Source organism: Ranitomeya imitator, chromosome 1 (genome assembly GCF_032444005.1).
Source record: "Ranitomeya imitator isolate aRanImi1 chromosome 1, aRanImi1.pri, whole genome shotgun sequence".
NCBI classification, from domain to species: domain Eukaryota; kingdom Metazoa; phylum Chordata; class Amphibia; order Anura; family Dendrobatidae; genus Ranitomeya; species Ranitomeya imitator.
In genome coordinates, this window is record NC_091282.1 from 530,723,279 (window position 1) to 530,744,970 (window position 21,692).

Sequence of the window (21,692 nt, forward strand, 5' to 3'; positions counted from 1 at the left end):
TTAGGGTTAGGGGTGTGTTGGGGTTAGGGTTGTGGTTAGGGGTGTGTTGGGGTTAGGGTTGTGATTAGGGTTATGGCTACAGTTGGGATTAGGGTTAGGGGTGTGTTGGGGTTAGTGTTGGAGGTAGAATTGAGGGGTTACCACTGTTTAGGCACATCAGGGGTCTCCAAACGCAACATGGCGCCACCATTGATTCCAGCCAATCTCGTATTCAAAAAGTCAAATGGTGCTCCCTCAATTCCGAGCCCTGACGTGTGCCCAAACAGTGGTTTACCCCTACATATGGGGTACCAGCATACTCAGGATAAACTGCGCAACAATTACTGGGGTCCAATTTCTCCTGTTACCCTTGTGAAAATAAAAAAATGCTTGCTAAAACATCATTTTTGAGGAAAGAAAAATGATTTATTATTTTCACGGCTCTACGTTGTAAACGTCTGTGAAGCACTTGGGGGTTCAAAGTGCTCACCACATATCTAGATAAGTTCCTTGGGGGGTCTAGTTTCTAAAATGGGGTCACTTGTGGGGGGTTTCTACTGTTTAGGCACACCAGGGGCTCTGCAAACGCAACGTGACGCCCGCAGACCATTCCATCAAAGTCTGCATTTCAAAAGTCACTACTTCCCTTCTGAGCCCCGACGTGTGCCCAAACAGTGGTTTACCTCCACACATGGGGTATCAGCGTACTCAGGAGAAACTGAACAACAAGTTTTGGGGTCCAATTTCTCCTGTAACCCTTGGGAAAATAAAAAATTCTGGGCTAAATAATTATTTTTGAGGACAGAAAACGTATTTATTATTTTCACGGCTCTGCATTATATACTTCTATGAAGCACTTGGGGGTTCAAAGTGCTCACCACACATCTAGATAAGTTCCTTTCGGGGTCTAGTTTCCAAAATGGGGTCACTTGTGGGGGGTTTCTACTGTTTAGCCACATCAGGGGCTCTGCAAACGCAACGTGACGCCCGCAGAGCATTCCATCAAAGTCTGCATTTCAAAACGTCACTACTTCAAATCCGAGCCCCGGCATGTGCCCAAACAGTAGTTTACCCCCACATATGGGGTATCACCGTACTCAGGAGAAACTGGACAACAAATATTGGGGTAAAATTTCTCCTGTTACCCTTGGGAAAATTAAAAAATTCTGGGCTAAATAATTATTTTTGAGGAAAGAAAATGTATTTATTTTTTTCACGGCTCTGCATTATAAACTTCTGTGAAGTACTTGGGGGTTCAAAGTGCTCACCACACATCTAGATAAGTTCCTTTCGGGGTCTAGTTTCCAAAATGGGGTCACTTGTGGGGGGTTTCTACTGTTAAGCCACATCAGGGGCTCTGCAAACGCAACGTGACGCCCACAGAGCATTCCATCAAAGTCTGCATTTCAAAACGTCACTACTTCACTTCCGAGCCTCGGCATGTGCCCAAACAGTGGTTTACCCCCACATATGGGGCATCAGCGTACTCAGGAGAAACTGGACAACAACTTTTGGGGTCAAATTTCTCCTGATACCCTTGGGAAAATAAAAAATTGCAGGCTAAAAGATCATTTTTGAGAAAATAATTTTTTTTTTTTTTATTTTCATGGCTCTGCGTTATAAACTTCTGTGAAGCACTTGGGGGTTCAAAGTCCTCACCACACATCTAGATTAGTTCCTTTGGTGGACTAGTTTCCAAAATGGGGTCATTTCTGGGGGATCTCCAATGTTTAGGCACACAGGGGCTCTCCAAACGTGACATGGTGTCCGCTAATGATTGGAGCTACCGTATATACTCGAGTATAAGCCGACCCGAGTATAAGCCGACCCCCCTAATTTTGCCACAAAAAACTGGGAAAACTTATTGACTCGAGTATAAGCCTAGGGTAGAAAATGCAGCATTTACCGGTGAATTTCAAAAATAAAAATAGATGCTCCATACCGTTCATTATTGCCCCATAGATGCTCCATATACAACTGTGCTATATAGAATGCTCTGCACCGTTGATTATGGCCCCATAGATGCTCCTTATAATGCTGTGCCATATATGCTCTGCACCTTTGATTATGGCCCCATAGATGCTCCTTATAATGCTGTGCCATATATGCTCTGCACCTTTGATTATGGCCCCATAAATGCTCCTTATGTTGTGCCATATATGCTCTGCACCTTTGATTATGGCCCCATAAATGCTCCTTATAATGCTGTGCCCCATATATGCTCTGCACCTTTATGGCCCCATAGGTGCTCCTTAGAATGCTGTGCCCCATATATGCTCTGCACCTTTATGGCCCCATAGGTGCTCCTTATAATGCTGTGCCCCATATATGCTCTGCACCTTTATGGCCCCATAGGTGCTCCTTATAATGCTGTGCCCCTTATATGCTCTGCACCTTTATGGCCCCATAGGTGCTCCTTATAATGCTGTGCCCCATATATGCTCTGCACCTTTATGGCCCCATAGGTGCTCCTTATAATGCTGTGCCCCTTATATGCTCTGCACCTTTATGGCCCCATAGGTGCTCCTTATAATGCTGTGCCCCATATATGCTCTGCACCTTTATGGCCCCATAGGTGCTCCTTAGAATGCTGCTGGTGCTGCCATAAAAAAAAAAAATCACATACTCACCTCTCTTCTCAGGACGCCGGCGCTTTCAATAATTACCTGCTCCTCGTGCGGCTCCGTCTCCAGCACTGACGCTCAGCAGAGGGCGCGCACTGACTACGTCACAGCGCCCTCTAACCTGAGCGTCATTGCTAGAGGACGCTGCAGACGGAGCCGGAGCGAGGAGCAGGTAATTATAGCGCTGCGCTCCCCTTACCTGCTGCGGCGCGGTCCCTGCAGTCCCTGGCTTCTCCGGCGCTGCAGCCTCTTCCTGTAATTGAGCGGTCACATGGCACCGATCATTTACAGCAATGAATATGCGGCTCCTCCCCTATGGGGGTGGAGCTGCCTATTCATTTCTGTAATGAGCGGTGCCATGTGACCGCTCAGTACAGGAAGAAGCTGCAGCGCCGGAGAAGCCAGGGACTGCAGGGACCGCGCTGGGAGCAGGTAAGTATGATTACACAGCCCCCGCTCCCCCTCCCCTGCTGACACCCGGGTATATGACTCGAGTATAAGCCGAGAGGGGGACTTTCAGCCCAAAAAAAATGGGCTGAAAATCTCGGCTTATACTCGAGTATATACGGTAATTTTCCATTTAAAAAGCCAAATGGCGTGCCTTCCCTTCCGAGCCCTGCCGTGCGCCCAAACAGTGGTTTACCCCCACATATGGGGTATCAGCGTACTCAGGGCAAACTGGACAACAACATTTGGGGTCCAATTTCTCCTATTACCCTTGGCAAAATAGGAAATTCCAGGCTAAAAAATCATTTTTGAGGATAGAAAAATTATTTTTTATTTTCATGGCTCTGCGTTATAAACTTCTGTGAAGCACCTGGGGGTTTAAAGTGCTCAATATGCATCTAGATAAGTTCCTTGGGGGGTCTAGTTTCCAAAATGGGGTCACTTGTGGGGGAGCTCCAATGTTTAGGCACACAGGGGCTCTCCAAACGCGACATGGTGTCCGCTAACAATTGGAGCTAATTTTCCATTCAAAAAGTCAAATGGCGCGCCTTCCCTTCCGAGCCCTGCCGAGTGCCCAAACAGTGGTTTACCCCCACATATGAGGTATCAGTGTACTCAGGAGAAATTGCCCAAAATTTTAGGATCCATTTTATCCTGTTGCCCATGTGAAAATGAAAAAATTGAGGCTAAAAGAATTTTTTTTGTGAAAAAAAAATAATTTTTCATTTTTACGGATCAATTTGTGAAGCACCTGGGGGTTCAAAGTGCTCACTATGCATCTAGATAAGTTCACTGGGGCGTCTAGTTTCCAAAATGGGGTCACTTGTGGGGGAGCTCCAATTTTTAGGCACTCGGGGGCTCTCCAAACGTGACATGGTGTCCGCTAAAGAGTGGAGCCAATTTTTGATTCAAAAAGTCAAATGGCGCTCCTTCCCTTCCAAGCCCTGCCGTGCGCCAAAACAGTGGTTTACCCCCACATATGAGGTATCAGCGTACTCAGGACAAATTGCACAACAACTTTCGTGGTTCAGTTTCTCCTTTTACCATTGGGAAAATAAAAAAATTGTTGCTAAATGATAATTTTTGTGACTAAAAAGTTAAATGTTCATTTTTTCCTTCCATGTTGCTTCTGCTGCTGTGAAGCACCTGATGGGTTAATAAACTTCTGGAATGTGGTTTTGAGTACCTTGAGGGGTGCAGTTTTTAGAATGGTGTCACTTTTGGGTATTTTCAGCCATATAGACCCCTCAAACTGACTTCAAATGTGAGGTGGTCCCTAAAAAAATGGTTTTGTAAATTTTGTTGTAAAAATGAGAAATCGCTGGTCAAATTTTAACCCTTATAACTTCCTAGCAAAAAAAAATTGTTTCCAAAATTGTGCTGATGTAAAGTAAACATGTGGGAAATGTTATTTATTAACTATTTTGTGTCACATAACTCTCTGGTTTAACAGAATAAAAATTCAAAATGTGAAAATTGTGAAATTTTCAAAATTTTCGCCAAATTTCCGTTTTTATCACAAATAAACGCATAATTTAATGACCTAAATTTACCACTAACATGAAGCCCAATATGTCACGAAAAAACAATCTCAGAACCGCTAGGATCCGTTGAAGCGTTCCTGAGTTATTACCTCATAAAGGGACACTGGTCAGAATTGCAAAAAACGGCAAGGTCTTTAAGGTCAAAATAGGCTGGGTCATGAAGGGGTTAATTACACAAATTAGAGATGCATCACATGATTTTTCGAACAGTGCCAATACTTTTGTCCACCCCCTTTTTTATGTTTGGTGTGGAATTATATCCAATTTGGCTGCAGGACAATTCTTTTTGTGTTTTTTTCTTTTAAGACAAATTAAATGAAGATAATAATACCCAATAATTTGTGTTTGCAATCATTTTCAGGAAGAAAATGAGTATTATCTGACAGAATTGCAGGGGTGTCAATACTTTTGGCCATGACTGGATATTGTCAGTGTACAAATAATACAGTGACATTATACACAGGAGCTCAGTATGTAGTGTACAGGTAATACAGTGATCACCAGTGAATTTATACACATGAGCTCTGTATATTGTGTCAGTGTACAGGTAATACAGTGATCACCAGTGACATTATACATAGGAGCTTTGTATATAGTGTATAGTGTACAGGTAATACAGTGATGACCAGTGACATTATATATAGGAGCTCTGTATATAGTGTCAGTGTACAGGTAATACAGTGATCACCAGTGACATTATACATAGGAGCTTTGTATATAGTGTATAGTGTGCAGGCAATACAGTGATGACCAGTGACATTATATACAGGAACTCTGTACACAGTATAAAGTGTGCGTGTACATATTACACTACGTTATAAAAGAGAAAGCACCGGGCGAACTACCATAACATAAATTATATGAAGCTCGAGGTGCAAGAAAGTGGTAAACATGGATAGCAAAAACAGAGGAAAGCCAATCAATGAAGAGAAAAAAGTATTGCTGCACAGAATGAATGTAACGTACTGGTAAGAACACAGTCACTTGTGGGTGTAGGGCTTCAGTAACTGGAGGTGCTCGCATACGAAAAAACAAACAATCCAGTATAAATATGAAAAAAGAAGAACTGCGGCAGCACTCACCAGATAGCGTAGATCAAACATTTATTGAAGGTAAAAAATCCATCATGACGTGTTCACGGCTCGGGGGAGTGCGGACATAGTGGAAGTGAGCAGGGGAAGACTTCCCCTGCTCACTTCCACTATGTCCGCACTCCCCCGAGCCGTGAACACGTCATGATGGATTTTTTACCTTCAATAAAGGTTTGAGCTACGCTATCTGGTGAGTGCTGCCGCAGTTCTTCTTTTTTCATATAAAAACAGAGGAAAGCACCACTACAATTATGCACACCACGCAGAAATATAAATATTCCAGAAGACAATATATAGAAAGCAGAGGTTTTTATTGAAACACCACACAATATAAAACATACTTAAAACCAAAGAACCAACATAGAAACCTTGTCCATATAGAATAATAACACATTATCAACTTAGTGTATAGTATAATGCCTGAACACTAGCACATATATCTATTGGCTCATGAGGCTCATGATGATGGACATGATTACCAACCAACATATGAATCCCCCAAAGAAAACACAAGGGAAGTCCAAAGCAAATACATGAACATTCTTATAAGCCATCACAGACAACTAGCCATCTATCTTGGGTGTATGGGGACATTGTTCCCCTGCCAATGCTGAACATGGGTAATCTAATCTGTTGGGATCTTTGTACTCTATGGGCTACTTTACCTTATCATATGGCTAGTTGTCTGTGATGGCTTATAAGCCTTTTCATGTATTTGCTTTAGACTTCCCTTGTGTTTTCTTTGGGGGATTCATATGTTGGTTGGTAATCATGTCCATCATCATGAGCCAATAGATATATGTGCTAGTGTTCAGGCATTATACTATACACTTGAGACCTCTATGGTTACTGATTGCCCGTCGCTGTGAGCGCCACCCTGTGGTCGGCGCTCACAGCACACGTGCAATTCTGCTACATAGCAGCGATCAGCAAATCGCTGCTATGTAGCAGAGCCGATCGGGTTGTGCCTGCTTCTAGCCTCCCATGGAGGCTATTGAAGCATGGCAAAAGTTAAAAAAAAAAAAGTTTAAAAAAATGTGAAAAAAATAAAAAAAACATAAAAGTTTAAATCACCCCCCTTTCGCCCCAATCAAAATAAATCAATAAAAAAAATATCAAATCTAAGCATATTTGGTATCGCCGCGCTCAGAATCGCCCGATCTATCAAATAAAAAAAAGTATTAACCTGATCGCTAAACAGCGTAGCGGGAAAAAAACTCGAAACGCCAGAATTACGTTCTTTTGGTCACCGCGACATTGCATTAAAATGCAATAACGGGCGATCAAAAGAACGTATCTGCACCGAAATGCTATCATTAAAAACGTCATCTCGGCACGCAAAAAATAAGCCCTCAACCGACCCCAGATGATGAAAAATGGAGACGCTACGAGTATCGGAAAATGGCGCAATTTTTTTTTTTTTTTTAGCAAAGTTTGGAATTTTTTTTCACCACTTAGATAAAAAATAACCTAGTCATGTTTGGTGTCTATGAACTCGTAATGACCTGGAAAATCATAATGGCAGGTCATTTTTAGCATTTAGTGAACCTAGCAAAAAAGCCAAACAAAAAACCAATGTGGGATTGCACTTTTTTTGCAATTTCACCGCACTTGGAATTTTTTTCCCGTTTTCTAGTACACGACATGCTAAAACCAATGATGTCGTTCAAAAGTACAACTCGTCCCGCAAAAAATAAGCCCTCACATGGCCAAATTGACGGAAAAATAAAAAAGTTATGGCTCTGGGAAGGAGGGGAGCGAAAAACGAACACGGAAAAACGAAAAATCCCCCGGTCATGAAGGGGTTAAAAGTCGTATCCGCAGTCGTTAAGGGGTTAATATTGTGTTTTTAAAAAAAACTTTAGTTTCAACCAAATGGCGCCGGTTGTGTTCCATGTACCAGTGCGGAGGCGTTGCTATGTTCAACAGCGACAATTTTTTTTTCTTGAAATTACAGAAAAACGACTGGCACATCCAAACTAGTGTGAATAGGTGCATACCAGGAGCAGCTACCTCCATATACAACATACTTAATAATTTCTTTTTCTTGAGCATGTTCCCACACTGGTCCTCGGAACACAGTGGGCCGCACATGTGCAGACTGAGAGCATTGCTTGCCGATAGATGCTATTGCGCGTGCGCCAGCACCGTTTTGCTGAAGCAAAATTTTTCTTTTTTGAAGACCACAATATTAAAGGCGCAGTATTTAAAATAGGAAGCACGTCACTGAAGGTTCAGTGACCTGTCATTTAAGCCCAGAATGATCCCTATGAGGCCAGAACACCAATAAAGATCCGCATAACGGCATGCCCCGCAGCAACAGCATCGGACAAAAATCTGTTCATCTTTGCACCGGAAAGGCTCTTGAATTAGTTGAAAATAAAATACTCTCAAAACTTGGGTAATCATTTAGTTAATTTGTGTTGCAAATCTGTAGTGTTGAATATATGATGTGAAATGTTTTTATGTGCAATATAATCACTTTAATTTCTTATAACTAACCACAGTTATTCACTATGCCCGGGCAACGCCGGGCTCTTCAGTGTGTGTGTATACTGTATATATATATTGTAGCGTGGCTAAAGGTTGTGTAGTCGACGGGAGGTATGTGTCACATAGGTGGCTTGTCGCTGTGATGTAACCCGGAGTGTTTTATTTGCTGCACATAACCATGCCTATCTATATGTGTTTCAGGACCTGTGGTGATGTCATAACCACATGTCTAATCATGTGATGGGTTCCTGGGTGTGGTTAGATCCATATAAGACAGGCTAATGCTTAACCCAGGATGTGTGTGTGTGGAGGTGAAACCCTCCAGAGTGTGTTAAGGCTCCAGGACTGAGCCTGAAGGACTGGACACTTGTTTTTCTTTTCCTGAGCTAAAGGCTATTTGCTTTCTGTTATTTACGGAGCAATAAACCCTGTGAACTTTTAATGGAACGGGCCTCCTGAGTGTCACCCGTCGCACCTGAGCGAGTACAACCCCTACAATATATATAACAGACCAAAAGTTTGGACACACCTTCTCATTTAAAGATTTTTCTGTATTTTTATGACTATGAAAATTATACATTTACACTGAAGGCATCAAAACTACGAATTAACACGTGGAATTATATACTTAACAAAAAAGAGTGAAACAATTGAAAATATGTCTTATTTTCTAGGTTCTTCAAAATAGCCACCTTTTGCTTTTATAACTGCTTTGCACACTCTTGGCATTCTCTTGATGAGCTTCAAGAGGTAGTCTCCGGGAATGGTCTTCCAACAATCTTGAAGGAGTTCCCAGAGATGCTTAGCACTTGTTGGCCCTTTTGCCTTCACTCTGCGATCCAGATCACCCCAAACCATCTCGATTGGGTTCAGGTCTGGTGACTGTGGAGGCCAGGTCATCTGGCATAGCACCCCATCACTCTCCTACTTGGTCAAATAGCCCTTACGCAGCCTGGAGGTGAGTTTGGGGTCATTGTCCTGCTGAAAAATAAATGATAATCCAACTAACGCAAACCGGATGGAATAGCATGCCGCTGCAAGATGCTGTGGTAGCCATGCTGGTTCAGTATGCCTTCAATTTTGAATAAATCCCCAACAGTGTCACCAGCAAAGCACCCCCACACCATCACACCTCCTCAATGCTTCAAGGTGGGAACCAGGCATGTAGAGTCAATCCGTTTACGTTTTCTGCGTCGCACAAAGACACGGTGGTTGGAACCAAAGATCTCAAATTTGGACTCATCAGACCAAAGCACAGATTTCCACTGGTCTAATGTCCATTCCTTGTGTTCTTTAGCCCAAACAAGTCTCTTCTGCTTGTTGCCTGTCCTTAGCAGTGGTTTCCTAACAGCTATTTTACCATGAAGGCTAGCTGCACAAAGTCTCCTCTTAAGGGCTCCTTTCCACTTGCGAGATAAACGTCCGTGTATCGCATGTGAAAACCAAGCTCTGGCGCCAGCACTCCAGAGTGGAGAGTGCGGCTGCACAGCAATACATGGAGCCGCACGCTCCGCTCCCAAGTGCCGGCGCCAGAGCTTGGTTTTCACATGCGAGACACGGACGTTTATCTCGCAAGTGGAAAGGAGCCATAACAGTTGTTGTAGAGATGTGTCTGCTGCTAGAACTCTGTGTGCCATTGACCTGGTCTCTAATCTGAGCTGCCGTTAACCTGCGATTTCTGAGGCTGGTGACTCAGATAAACTTATTCTCAGAAGCAGAGGTGACTCTTGGTCTTCCTTTCCTGGGGCGATCCTCATGTGAACCAGTTTCTTTGTAGCGCTTGATGGTTTTTGCAACTGCACTTGGGGACACTTTCAAAGTTTTCCCAATTTTTCGGACTGACTGACTTCATTTCTTAAAGTAATGATGGACACTAATTTTTTCTTTACTTAGCTGCTTTTTTCTTGCTAGAATACAAATTCTAACAGTCTATTCAGTAGGACTATCAGCTGTGTATCCACCAGACTTCTGCTCAACACAACTGACGGTCCCAACCCCATTTATAAAGCAAGAAATCCCAGTTATTAAACCTGACCGGGCACACCTGTGAAGTGAAAACCATTCCCGGTGACTACCTCTTGAAGCTCATCAAGAGAATGCCAAGAGTGTGCAAAGCAGTCATCAAAGCAAAAGGTGACTACTTTGAAGAACCTAGAATATAAGACATAATTTCAGTTGTTTCACACTTTTTTGTTAAGTACATAATTCCACATGTGTTAATTCATACTTTTGATGCCTTCAGTGTGAATGTACAATTTTCATAGTCATGAAAATACAGAAAAATCTTTAAATGAAGTGTGTCCAAACTTTTGGTCTGTACTGTGTATATATATATATATATATATATACATATATATATATATATATATATACATACATACATACACACACACATACAGTGGGGCAAAAAAGTATTTAGTCAGTCAGCAATAGTGCAAGTTCCACCACTTAAAAAGATGAGAGGCGTCTGTAATTTACATCATAGGTAGACCTCAACTATGGGAGACAAACTGAGAAAAAAAAATCCAGAAAATCACATTGTCTGTTTTTTTTAACATTTTATTTGCATATTATGGTGGAAAATAAGTATTTGGTCAGAAACAAACAATCAAGATTTCAGGCTCTCACAGACCTGTAACTTCTTCTTTAAGAGTATCCTCTTTCCTCCACTCATTACCTGTAGTAATGGCACCTGTTTAAACTTGTTATCAGTATAAAAAGACACCTGTGCACACCCTCAAATAGTCTGACTCCAAACTCCACTATGATGAAGACCAAAGAGCTGTCAAAGGACACCAGAAACAAAATTGTAGCCCTGCACCAGGCTGGGAAGACTGAATCTGCAATAGCCAACCAGCTTGGAGTGAAAAAATCAACAATGGGAGCAATAATTAGAAAATGGAAGACATACAAGACCACTGATAATCTCCCTCGATCTGGGGCTCCACGCAAAATCCCACCCCGTGGGGTCAGAATGATCACAAGAACGGTGAGCAAAAATCCCAGAACCACGCGGGGGGACCTAGTGAATGAACTGCAGAGAGCTGGGACCAATGTAACAAGGCCTACCATAAGTAACACACTACGCCACCATGGACTCAGATCCTGCAGTGCCAGACGTGTCCCACTGCTTAAGCCAGTACATGTCCGGGCCCGTCTGAAGTTTGCTAGAGAGCATTTGGATGATCCAGAGGAGTTTTGGGAGAATGTCCTGTGGTCTGATGAAACCAAACTGGAACTGTTTGGTAGAAACACAACTTGTCGTGTTTAGAGGAAAAAGAATACTGAGTTGCATCCATCAAACACCATACCTACTGTAAAGCATGGTGGTGGAAACATCATGCTTTGGGGCTGTTTCTCTGCAAAGGGGCCAGGACGACTGATCCGGGTACATGAAAGAATGAATGGTGCCATGTATCGTGAGATTTTGAGTGCAAACCTCCTTCCATCAGCAAGGGCATTGAAGATGAAACGTGGCTGGGTCTTTCAACATGACAATGATCCAAAGCACACCGCCAGGGCAACGAAGGAGTGGCTTTGTAAGAAGCATTTCAAGGTCCTGGAGTGGCCTAGCCAGTCTCCAGATCTCAACCCTATAGAAAACCTTTGGAGGGAGTTGAAAGTCCGTGTTGCCAAGCAAAAAGCCAAAAACATCACTGCTCTAGAGGAGATCTGCATGGAGGAATGGGCCAACATACCAACAACAGTGTGTGGCAACCTTGTGAAGACTTACAGAAAACGTTTGACCTCTGTCATTGCCAACAAAGGATATATTACAAAGTATTGAGATGAAATTTTGTTTCTGACCAAATACTTATTTTCCACCATAATATGCAAATAAAATGTTAAAAAAACAGACAATGTGATTTTCTGGATTTTTTTTTCTCAGTTTGTCTCCCATAGTTGAGGTCTACTTATGATGTAAATTACAGACACCTCTCATCTTTTTAAGTGGTGGAACTTGCACTATTGCTGACTGACTAAATACTTTTTTGCCCCACTGTATATATATATATATATACACACGTACGTACGTACACGTGCGCGTGCACACACGCACACGATCTAAATGGAAACCATACTTGGTGCTCCTGTGTACATAATTGTCTAAAATATTAAAATATATAATATTGATTTCATATAGTGAATGATAAATGAAAAGGCAAATTGAGATGTCAGGATTGCTGTCTTTTTTGGCCACTTTGCCTACCCCCTTCCCCCTCCCCCCCCAAAAAAAAAGACCAAATGTCAATCAGACCCCAAAATTGTACCAATAAAACCTACAGCTCTGTTGTCTGATAAAAGACAAAAAAAGTTATAGCTCTGAAAATAGTGGCACAAACCAATTTTTTTTTTTTCATTAAAAAAATACTATATAACAGTCTACGGGTGAATCAAAATAAATCCCCACATCTGTTCGGATCTGTAGCACAATATTAACATCGTAAGAAGCCAAACAAATTTAAAAAAAAAAAAGCAACATTGATTCTGTTCATTTCAATCACACTGTCCCATTTTTAGTACATTATATGGAAAAATGATATCATTCAAAACTACAACTTGTCCTATGGAAATATAAGGTTGTGGCTTTTGGAAGGGGAGGTTAATGTGGCTACTGCTCTAAACAGTCAAAATGATGGCTAAAGTCATGTAAACAGTCACAAAACTCAGCATTGTGTGACCAGCTGTACTGTCCAGGCTTCTGCAGTCTCATAGTGCCCAGCAATCAAGCTATTTGCCACGTAAGCATGCAATGTAATAACCTAGAACCAGCATATGCTCAGATGTGAGGCTGGCACTGTCCCTGTGCCCAACCTATGCCACCACTGCAAACAACACATGTATACAGACATGTACATAATACTGCAACTGATGGGGAGGAGGCTAGCACCTACATTACTGATGGCACTTACTTTCCTGCTTGGGCTAGGAGTTTCTGCCCTTCTTGGGGCAGCCTTCTACTTACAAACACCTTCATTAGCTGCTGAGCTGCTTTCATTGCCAGCAGTGACACAAGGAAGAGGTGGCCCAGAAGGAGGAGCCCTCCTCACAGGAAACAGGGAGACTTGTAGGTCAAAGAGAGGCAACAGCGCCACCTGGTGTATCGTGGCAGTGACAGCACCAAGCGGTCTGGAGAGAGGAGCCACACAGAAGTGTGTATAGATATACAGTATGTGTATAATACATGCTATAGATATGTGTGTGTATATGTATATATATATATATATATATATATATATATATATATATATATATATATATATATATACTATATGTATGTACTTTTATATTGATATATATATATATAGTGTACAATAATAAAACGTGTATTCTCAATAGTATATGGTATTCCTTACTAATACAGTACACCAACAACACACGATGGAAAAGTGTCCTCTTCATTGTTTTCACAACTTGCCATTTTTCTTCCATTTTCTTTTCTCATCAGGATATGTTGTCTCTATAAAAATAACAGCTAATATTTATAACAAAATGTCTTACATTAGAGTATAAACAAAATCCAATAAAACAAATATTTTCATCTCCAGTATTTTTATTGTACAAACAATACTCAAAGCAAAGGCAAAAACTAGAGATTATTAATCCGAGGGCAGAATTCTTGTTTTATCTTCTTTTCTGCGCTGTAAGGCTTCGGTCTATGTTCTAATTCACACCATTGATTTGTACAATTGGATGATCCTGCATTGGCTTCACTTTTTTCTTCCTAAGGTGGGTTCATTTGTATTTTTTTTAATGATTTTTTTTGTTTTACAGAAAATGTCCTCTTCTCTACAGTCCCAACTTAAAACAGAATTTGTTAAATTGATCAAAAACGGATGCTTTTTTAGTCATTTATTTAATTATTGTCTTTGTTTTTTTTCTCCCTTGACATCTATTAGCAATTTTCATCACTAAGTTGAAATTTGCATTAGTAAGTGTTGGACTGAGGGGCTAAGGGTTTGCCTGGGAAATTCTCTGAGGGTCCATTCCATAACCAAATGGAAATATTACCTTAGCATCATTTACAAATTCCCAGCCAAAACATTCTCCATGCAAACTTGGCCGAGTTTGTGTGCAGCCATATCTCGGTGAAGTATATGGAAAATGTGGCAGGGGGGATTCATGGACCCCCATTAAGATCCAAGAGGTGGCATCTATCTAGTGAAGGGAATGTTCAGAAGTAGCCAAAAGCTTTATCAGCGTGCAGTTTTACCATAAAATGTAGGTTTTTTCAGGCTGTGAGTTTACTCTGATTAACTGAAAAATATCATCTTAGTGCAGAATTAGTATATATAGCTTTATTATAGTCATTGTATAGTCATACAATGTTTACTGCAAGTATAGCCACATGCATAGATATTCTCTCGGAGCCCAGTACTCTTCATTAAGTCAGTGGTACTTCTTTGGGCATGGATCCACCTTTCAGTCCCGCTAACAAGTTATTTGCCGCCAGAGCTGCCATGGCATTCCGTGTTTCCACAGTGGCACTGGCAATGTGTGGGAGAACGACTGGAAAAAAGAGAGACAGAGTCAGATGTCTATTAGTCACAGTGTGATCTAGTCTACATTTATAGGACTGCATTCTGCTATGACATTTACTGTACTTTGGCCATGCTTGTCCAGAGTGGAGAAAATCAGTCATTAACTAGTTAAAGGGAACCTGTCACCTGAATTTGGCGGGACCAGTTTTGGGTCATTCGGTCGGAGTTATCAGGTGTTTGATTCACCCTTTCCTTACCCGCTGGCTGCATGCTGGCTGCAATACTGGATTGAAGTTCCAATCAATCAATCTTGCCTTGCGCAGGCATGTACTACGGAGGACAGAGAATGAACTTCAATCTAATATTGCGGCCAGCATGCAGCCAGCGGGTAAGGAAAGGGTGAATCAAACACCTGAAAACCCCGCCCATATGACCCAAAACCAGTCCCGCCAAATTCAGGTGACAGGTTCCCTTTAAAGGCGTTATCCAGGACTAGAGTATTCCTTTACTATAGGCCTAAGAAATAACAGACAGGTGGTTGGTTGCTATATACAGTGGGGTAAAAAAGTATTTAGTCAGTCAGCAATAGTGCAAGTTCCACCACTTAAAAAGATGAGAGGCGTCTGTAATTTACATCATAGGTAGACCTCAACTATGGGAGACAAACTGAGAAAAAAAAATCCAGAAAATCACATTGTCTGTTTTTTTAACAATTTATTTGCATATTATGGTGGAAAATAAGTATTTGGTCAGAAACAAACTATCAAGATTTCTGGCTCTCACAGACCTGTAACTTCTTCTTTAAGAGTCTACTCTTTCCTCCACTCATTACCTGTAGTAATGGCACCTGTTTAAACTTGTTATCAGTATAAAAAGACACCTGTGCACACCCTCAAACAGTCTGACTCCAAACTCCACTATGGTGAAGACCAAAGAGCTGTCAAAGGACACCAGAAACAAAATTGTAGCCCTGCACCAGGCTGGGAAGACTAAATCTGCAATAGCCAACCAGCTTGGAGTGAAGAAATCAATAGTGGGAGCAATAATTAGAAAATGGAAGACATACAAGACCACTGATAATCTCCCTCGATCTGGGGCTGCACGCAAAATCCCACCCCGTGGGGTCAGAATGATCACAAGAACGGTGAGCAAAAATCCCAGAACCACGCGGGGGGACCTAGTGAATGAACTGCAGAGAGCTGGGACCAATGTAACAAGGCCTACCATAAGTAACACACTACGCCACCATGGACTCAGATCCTGCAGTGCCAGACGTGTCCCACTGCTTAAGCCAGTACATGTCTGGGCCTGTCTGAAGTTTGCTAGAGAGCATTTGGATGATCCAGAGGAGTTTTGGGAGAATGTCCTATGGTCTGATGAAACCAAACTGGAACTGTTTGGTAGAAACACAACTTGTCGTGTTTGGAGGAAAAAGAATACTGAGTTGCATCCATCAAACACCATACCTACTGTAAAGCATGGTGGTGGAAACATCATGCTTTGGGGCTGTTTCTCTGCAAAGGGGCCAGGACGACTGATCCGGGTACATGAAAGAATGAATGGGGCCATGTATCGTGAGATTTTGAGTGCAAACCTCCTTCCATCAGCAAGGGCATTGAAGATGAAACGTGGCTGGGTCTTTCAACATGACAATGATCCAAAGCACACCGCCAGGGCAACGAAGGAGTGGCTTTGTAAGAAGCATTTCAAGGTCCTGGAGTGGCCTAGCCAGTCTCCAGATCTCAACCCTATAGAAAACCTTTGGAGGGAGTTGAAAGTCCGTGTTGCCAAGCGAAAAGCCAAAAACATCACTGCTCTAGAGGAGATCTGCATGGAGGAATGGGCCAACATACCAACAACAGTGTGTGGCAACCTTGTGAAGACTTACAGAAAACGTTTGACCTCTGTCATTGCCAACAAAGGATATATTACAAAGTATTGAGATGAAATTTTGTTTCTGACCAAATACTTATTTTCCACCATAATATGCAAATAAATTGTTAAAAAAACAGACAATGTGATTTTCTGGATTTTTTTTTCTCAGCTTGTCTCCCATAGTTGAGGTCTACCTATGATGCAAATTACAGACGCCTCTCATCTTTTTAAGTGGTGGAACTTGCACTATTGCTGACTGACTAAATACTTTTTTGCCCCACTGTACCTGCCTGTTCCACCTTGATGTGCCAGCAGGACCAGTCTGTTACCTCTCTGAGGCGGCAGACACCGGCAGCGGGCAGAACAGGCAGGTAGTCAGTATCTACCTGCCTGTTAGTGCTTAAGTCTGTAGTACAAATTTAGTCCTGGATAGCCAATTTAAAAGTAAATACATACTATGGGGTTAAGTTCTTTCCCTCCATTAACATTGTTTGCGTATTCATCAGAATCATTCATTCAGTCATATTCATTCTAGGCATCAGCAGGAATCCTATGGTCAGGCATTACATTGCCGTCATCAACCATGGGAAAACTTCTTGAGGATGTGTGCAGGGCCAGCTCCAAGTTTTTGTGGGCCTCAGGCAAAAGAGTCTCCAGTGGGCCCCTTTAACACATACCACAATTCATGATGCTCCGATAAGAAATATAGGTATAGTACAATGCCGCAGATTTCACTTCTTACATTACATGAGTGATATCTACTGTAAATTCCACAATAGCTCAGAAACCAGACAGTATTGTCCTCTATACAGAATTATTGGCACCACATATTGCTCCACACAGAATAATGAGCCCCATATATTGCTGCATACAGTATTATGGGCACAACATTTTGCTCCATACGGTATAATGAGCCATGAAACGCCTGCTTGTTCGGTGATCACGCTTCAAAAGTTTGGCAATTTCAAGACTGCTGCATCCCTCTGCAAGACATCTCACAATTTTGGATTTTTCAGAGCCCGTCAAATCTCTCTTCTGACCCATTTTGCCAAAGGAAATGAAGTTGCCTAATAATTAAGGACACCTTATATAGGGTGTTGATGTCATTAGACAACACCCCTCCTCATTACAGAGATGCACATCACCTAATTTACTTAACTGGCAGTTTGCTCTCAAGCCTGAACAGCTTGGAGTAGGACAACATGTATAAAAAGTATCATGTGATCAAAATACAACTTGACTAATAATTACGCACGCAGTGTATTGCTCCATACAGAATAATATGCCCCATATATTGCTCCATACAGTACTATGGGCACCACATAGTGTTCCATACAGAATAATGAGCCCCATGTATTGCTCCATATGAAATTATGGGCACCACATAGTGCGACATACAGAATAATGAGCAACATGTATTGCTCTCTACAGTATTATGGGCACCAGATAGTGCTCCATACAGATTAATGAGCCTCATATATTGCTCCATACAGAATAATACGCCCCATATATTGCTCCATACAGAATAATGGACTCCATATGTTGCTCCATACAGAATAATACGCCCCATGTATTGCTCCATACAGTATTATGGGCACCACATAGTGCTCCATACAGAATAATGAGCCCCATATATTGCTCCATACATTATTATGGGCACCACATAGTGCTCCAAACAGAATAATGAACCCCATATATTGCTCCATACAGAATAATACGCCCCATATATTGCTCCATACAGTATTATAGACACGACATAGTGCCCCATACAGAATAATGAGCCCCATGTATTGCTTCATACAGTATTATGACCACCACATACTGCACCATCTATATATATAATTGTGTAAGAGTTTTTCCGTCTGTCTGTCTGTCTGTCTGTCTGTCTTGGAAATCCCACATCCCTGATTGGTCGATGCCGCCAGGCATCGACCAATCAGAGACGGGCACAGTATCGACGTAGAAATCCCGCGCCTCTGATTGGTCGAGGCCGCCAGGCCTCGACCAATCAGCGACGGGCACAGCGACGATGATGTCATAATGGTTGCCATGGCAACAATGATGTCATAAAGGTTGCCTCGACCAATCAGCGATGGGCACAGCGACGATGATGTCATAATGGTTGCCATGGCGACGATGATGTCATAAAGGTTGCCTCGACCAATCAGCAACGGGCACAGTGACGATGATGTCATAATGGTTGCCATGGTGATGATGATGTCATAAAGGTTGCCTCGACCAATCAGCGACGGGCACAGTCTGCCGCAAATTCTGGAATCATCATTGTCCATATACTACGGGGACATGCATATTCTAGAATACGTTAGAATCGGGCCACAATCTAGTACATAATAATGAGCTCCATATATTAACATAGTAACATAGTAACATAGTTAGTAAGGCCGAAAAAAGACATTTGTCCATCCAGTTCAGCCTATATTCCATCATAATAAATCCCCAGATCTACGTCATTCTACAGAACCTAATTGTATGATACAATATTGTTCTGCTCCAGGAAGACATCCAGGCCTCTCTTGAACCCCTCGACTGAGTTCTCCATCACCACCTCCTCAGGCAAGCAATTCCAGATTCTCACTGCCCTAACAGTAAAGAATCCTCTTCTATGTTGGTGGAAAAACCTTCTCTCCTCCAGACGCAAAGAATGCCCCCTTGTGCCCGTCACCTTCCTTGGTATAAACAGATCCTCAGCGAGATATTTGTATTGTCCCCTTATATACTTATACATGGTTATTAGATCGCCCCTCAGTCGTCTTTTTTCTAGACTAAATAATCCTAATTTCGCTAATCTATCTGGGTATTGTAGTTCTCCCATCCCCTTTATTAATTTTGTTGCCCTCCTTTGTACTCTCTCTAGTTCCATTATATCCTTCCTGAGCACCGGTGCCCAAAACTGGACACAGTACTCCATGTGCGGTCTAACTAGGGATTTGTACAGAGGCAGTATAATGCTCTCATCATGTGTATCCAGACCTCTTTTAATGCACCCCATGATCCTGTTTGCCTTGGCAGCTGCTGCCTGGCACTGGCTGCTCCAGGTAAGTTTATCATTAACTAGGATCCCCAAGTCCTTCTCCCTGTCAGATTTACCGAGTGGTTTCCCATTCAGTGTGTAATGGTGACATTGATTCCTTCTTCCCATGTGTATAACCTTACATTTATCATTGTTAAACCTCATCTGCCACCTTTCAGCCCAAGTTTCCAACTTATCCAGATCCATCTGTAGCAGAATACTATCTTCTCTTGTATTAACTGCTTTACATAGTTTTGTATCATCTGCAAATATCGATATTTTACTGTGTAAACCTTCTACCAGATCATTAATGAATATGTTGAAGAGAACAGGTCCCAATACTGACCCCTGCGGTACCCCACTGGTCACAGCGACCCAGTTAGAGACTATACCATTTATAACCATTGCTGCATACAGTATTATGAGCACCACATTTTGCTGCATACAGTATAATGAGCCCCATATATTGCTCCATACAGTATTATGGGCACCACATAGTGCTCCATCTATCTATATATATAATTGTCTAAGGGTTTTTCCGTCTGTCTGTCTGTCTGTCCTGGAAATCCCACATCCCTGATTGGTCGATGCCGCCAGGCCTCGACCAATCAGAGACGGGCACAGTATCGATGTAGAAATCCCGCGCCTCTGATTGGTCGAGGCCGCAAGGCCTCGACCAATCAGCGACGGGCACAGCGACGATGATGTCATAATGGTTGCCATGGCGACAATGATGTCATAAAGGTTGCCTCGACCAATCAGCGACGGGCACAGCGACGATGTCATAAAGGTTGCCTCGACCAATCAGCAACGGGCACAGAGACGATGATGTCATAATGGTTGCCATGGCGACAATGATGTCATAAAGGTTGCCTCGACCAATCAGCGACGGGCACAGCGACGATGATGTCATAAAGGTTGCCTCGACCAATCAGCAACGGGCACAGAGACGATGATGTCATAATGGTTGCCATGTGACGATGATGTCATAAAGGTTGCCTCGACCAATCAGCGACGGGCACAGTCTGCCGCAAATTCTGGAATCATCATTGTCCATATACTACGGGGACATGCATATTCTAGAATACCCGATGCGTTAGAATTGGGCCACAATCTAGTACCAAATAATGAGCCCCATGTATTGATCCATACAGTATTAAGGGCACCACATAGTGCTCCATACAAATAATGAACCCCATATAATTCTGCATACAGTATTATGGGCACCACATTTTGCTCCATACATTATAATGAGGCCAATAGATTGCTCCATACAGTATTATGGGCACCACATAGTGCTCCATACAAATAATGATCCCCATGTATTGCTCCGTACAGTATTATGGGCACCACATAGTGCTTCATACAGAATAATGAGCCCCATACATTGCTCCATACAGAATAATGGCCCCCTTATATTGGTCCATACAGAATAATACGCCCCATATATTGCCCCATACAGTATTCTGGACACCACATAGTGCACCATACTAAATAATGAGCCCCATATATTGCTCCATACAGCATTATGGGCACCAGATAGTGCTCCATACAGATTAATGATCCTCATATATTGCTCCATACAGAATAATGATCCCCATATATTGCTCCATACAGAATAATGGACTCCATATAATGCTCCATACAGAATAATACGCCCCATATATTGCTCCATACAGAATAATGATCCCCATATATTGCTCCATACAGAATAATGGACTCCATATAATGCTCCATACAGAATAATACACCCCAAATATTGCTCCATACAGTATTATGGGCACCACATAGTGCTCCACACAGAATAATGAGCCCCATGTATTGCTCTGTACAGCATTATGGGCACCACATAGTGCTCCATAAAGAACAATGATCCCCATATATTGCTCCATTCAGTATTATGGGCACCACATAGTGCTCCATGCAGAATAATGAGCCCCATGCATTATAATAATAATAATTTTATTTATATAGCGCCAACATATTCCACAGCGCTTTTCAAATTTATAGAGGGGACTTGTACAGACAATAGACATTACAGCATAACAGAAATCACAGTTCAAAACAGATACCAAGAGGAATGAGGGCCCTGCTCGCAAGCTTACAATCTATGAGGAAAAGGGGAG

At 42.2% G+C, this 21,692-nt stretch overlaps 2 protein-coding genes across 2 annotated transcripts in view; both read right to left on the bottom strand.

Moving 5' to 3' along the window:
* GRHPR (glyoxylate and hydroxypyruvate reductase) overlaps positions 1–13,221 on the bottom strand; it is a 29,268-nt gene extending 16,047 nt beyond the window's left edge. The window contains exon 1 of the mRNA XM_069767376.1: positions 13,092–13,221. Within this exon, the coding sequence (XP_069623477.1) occupies positions 13,092–13,177 (86 nt within the window). The 5' untranslated portion in view covers positions 13,178–13,221. The remainder of the gene's footprint in view (positions 1–13,091) is intronic.
* A 493-nt stretch (positions 13,222–13,714) lies between these two features.
* The window catches only part of LOC138677333 (glyoxylate reductase/hydroxypyruvate reductase-like), a 137,691-nt gene continuing 129,713 nt past the window's right edge, over positions 13,715–21,692 (bottom strand). The window contains exon 9 of the mRNA XM_069767386.1: positions 13,715–14,688. Coding sequence (XP_069623487.1) covers positions 14,564–14,688 — 125 coding nt within the window. The 3' untranslated portion in view covers positions 13,715–14,563. The remainder of the gene's footprint in view (positions 14,689–21,692) is intronic.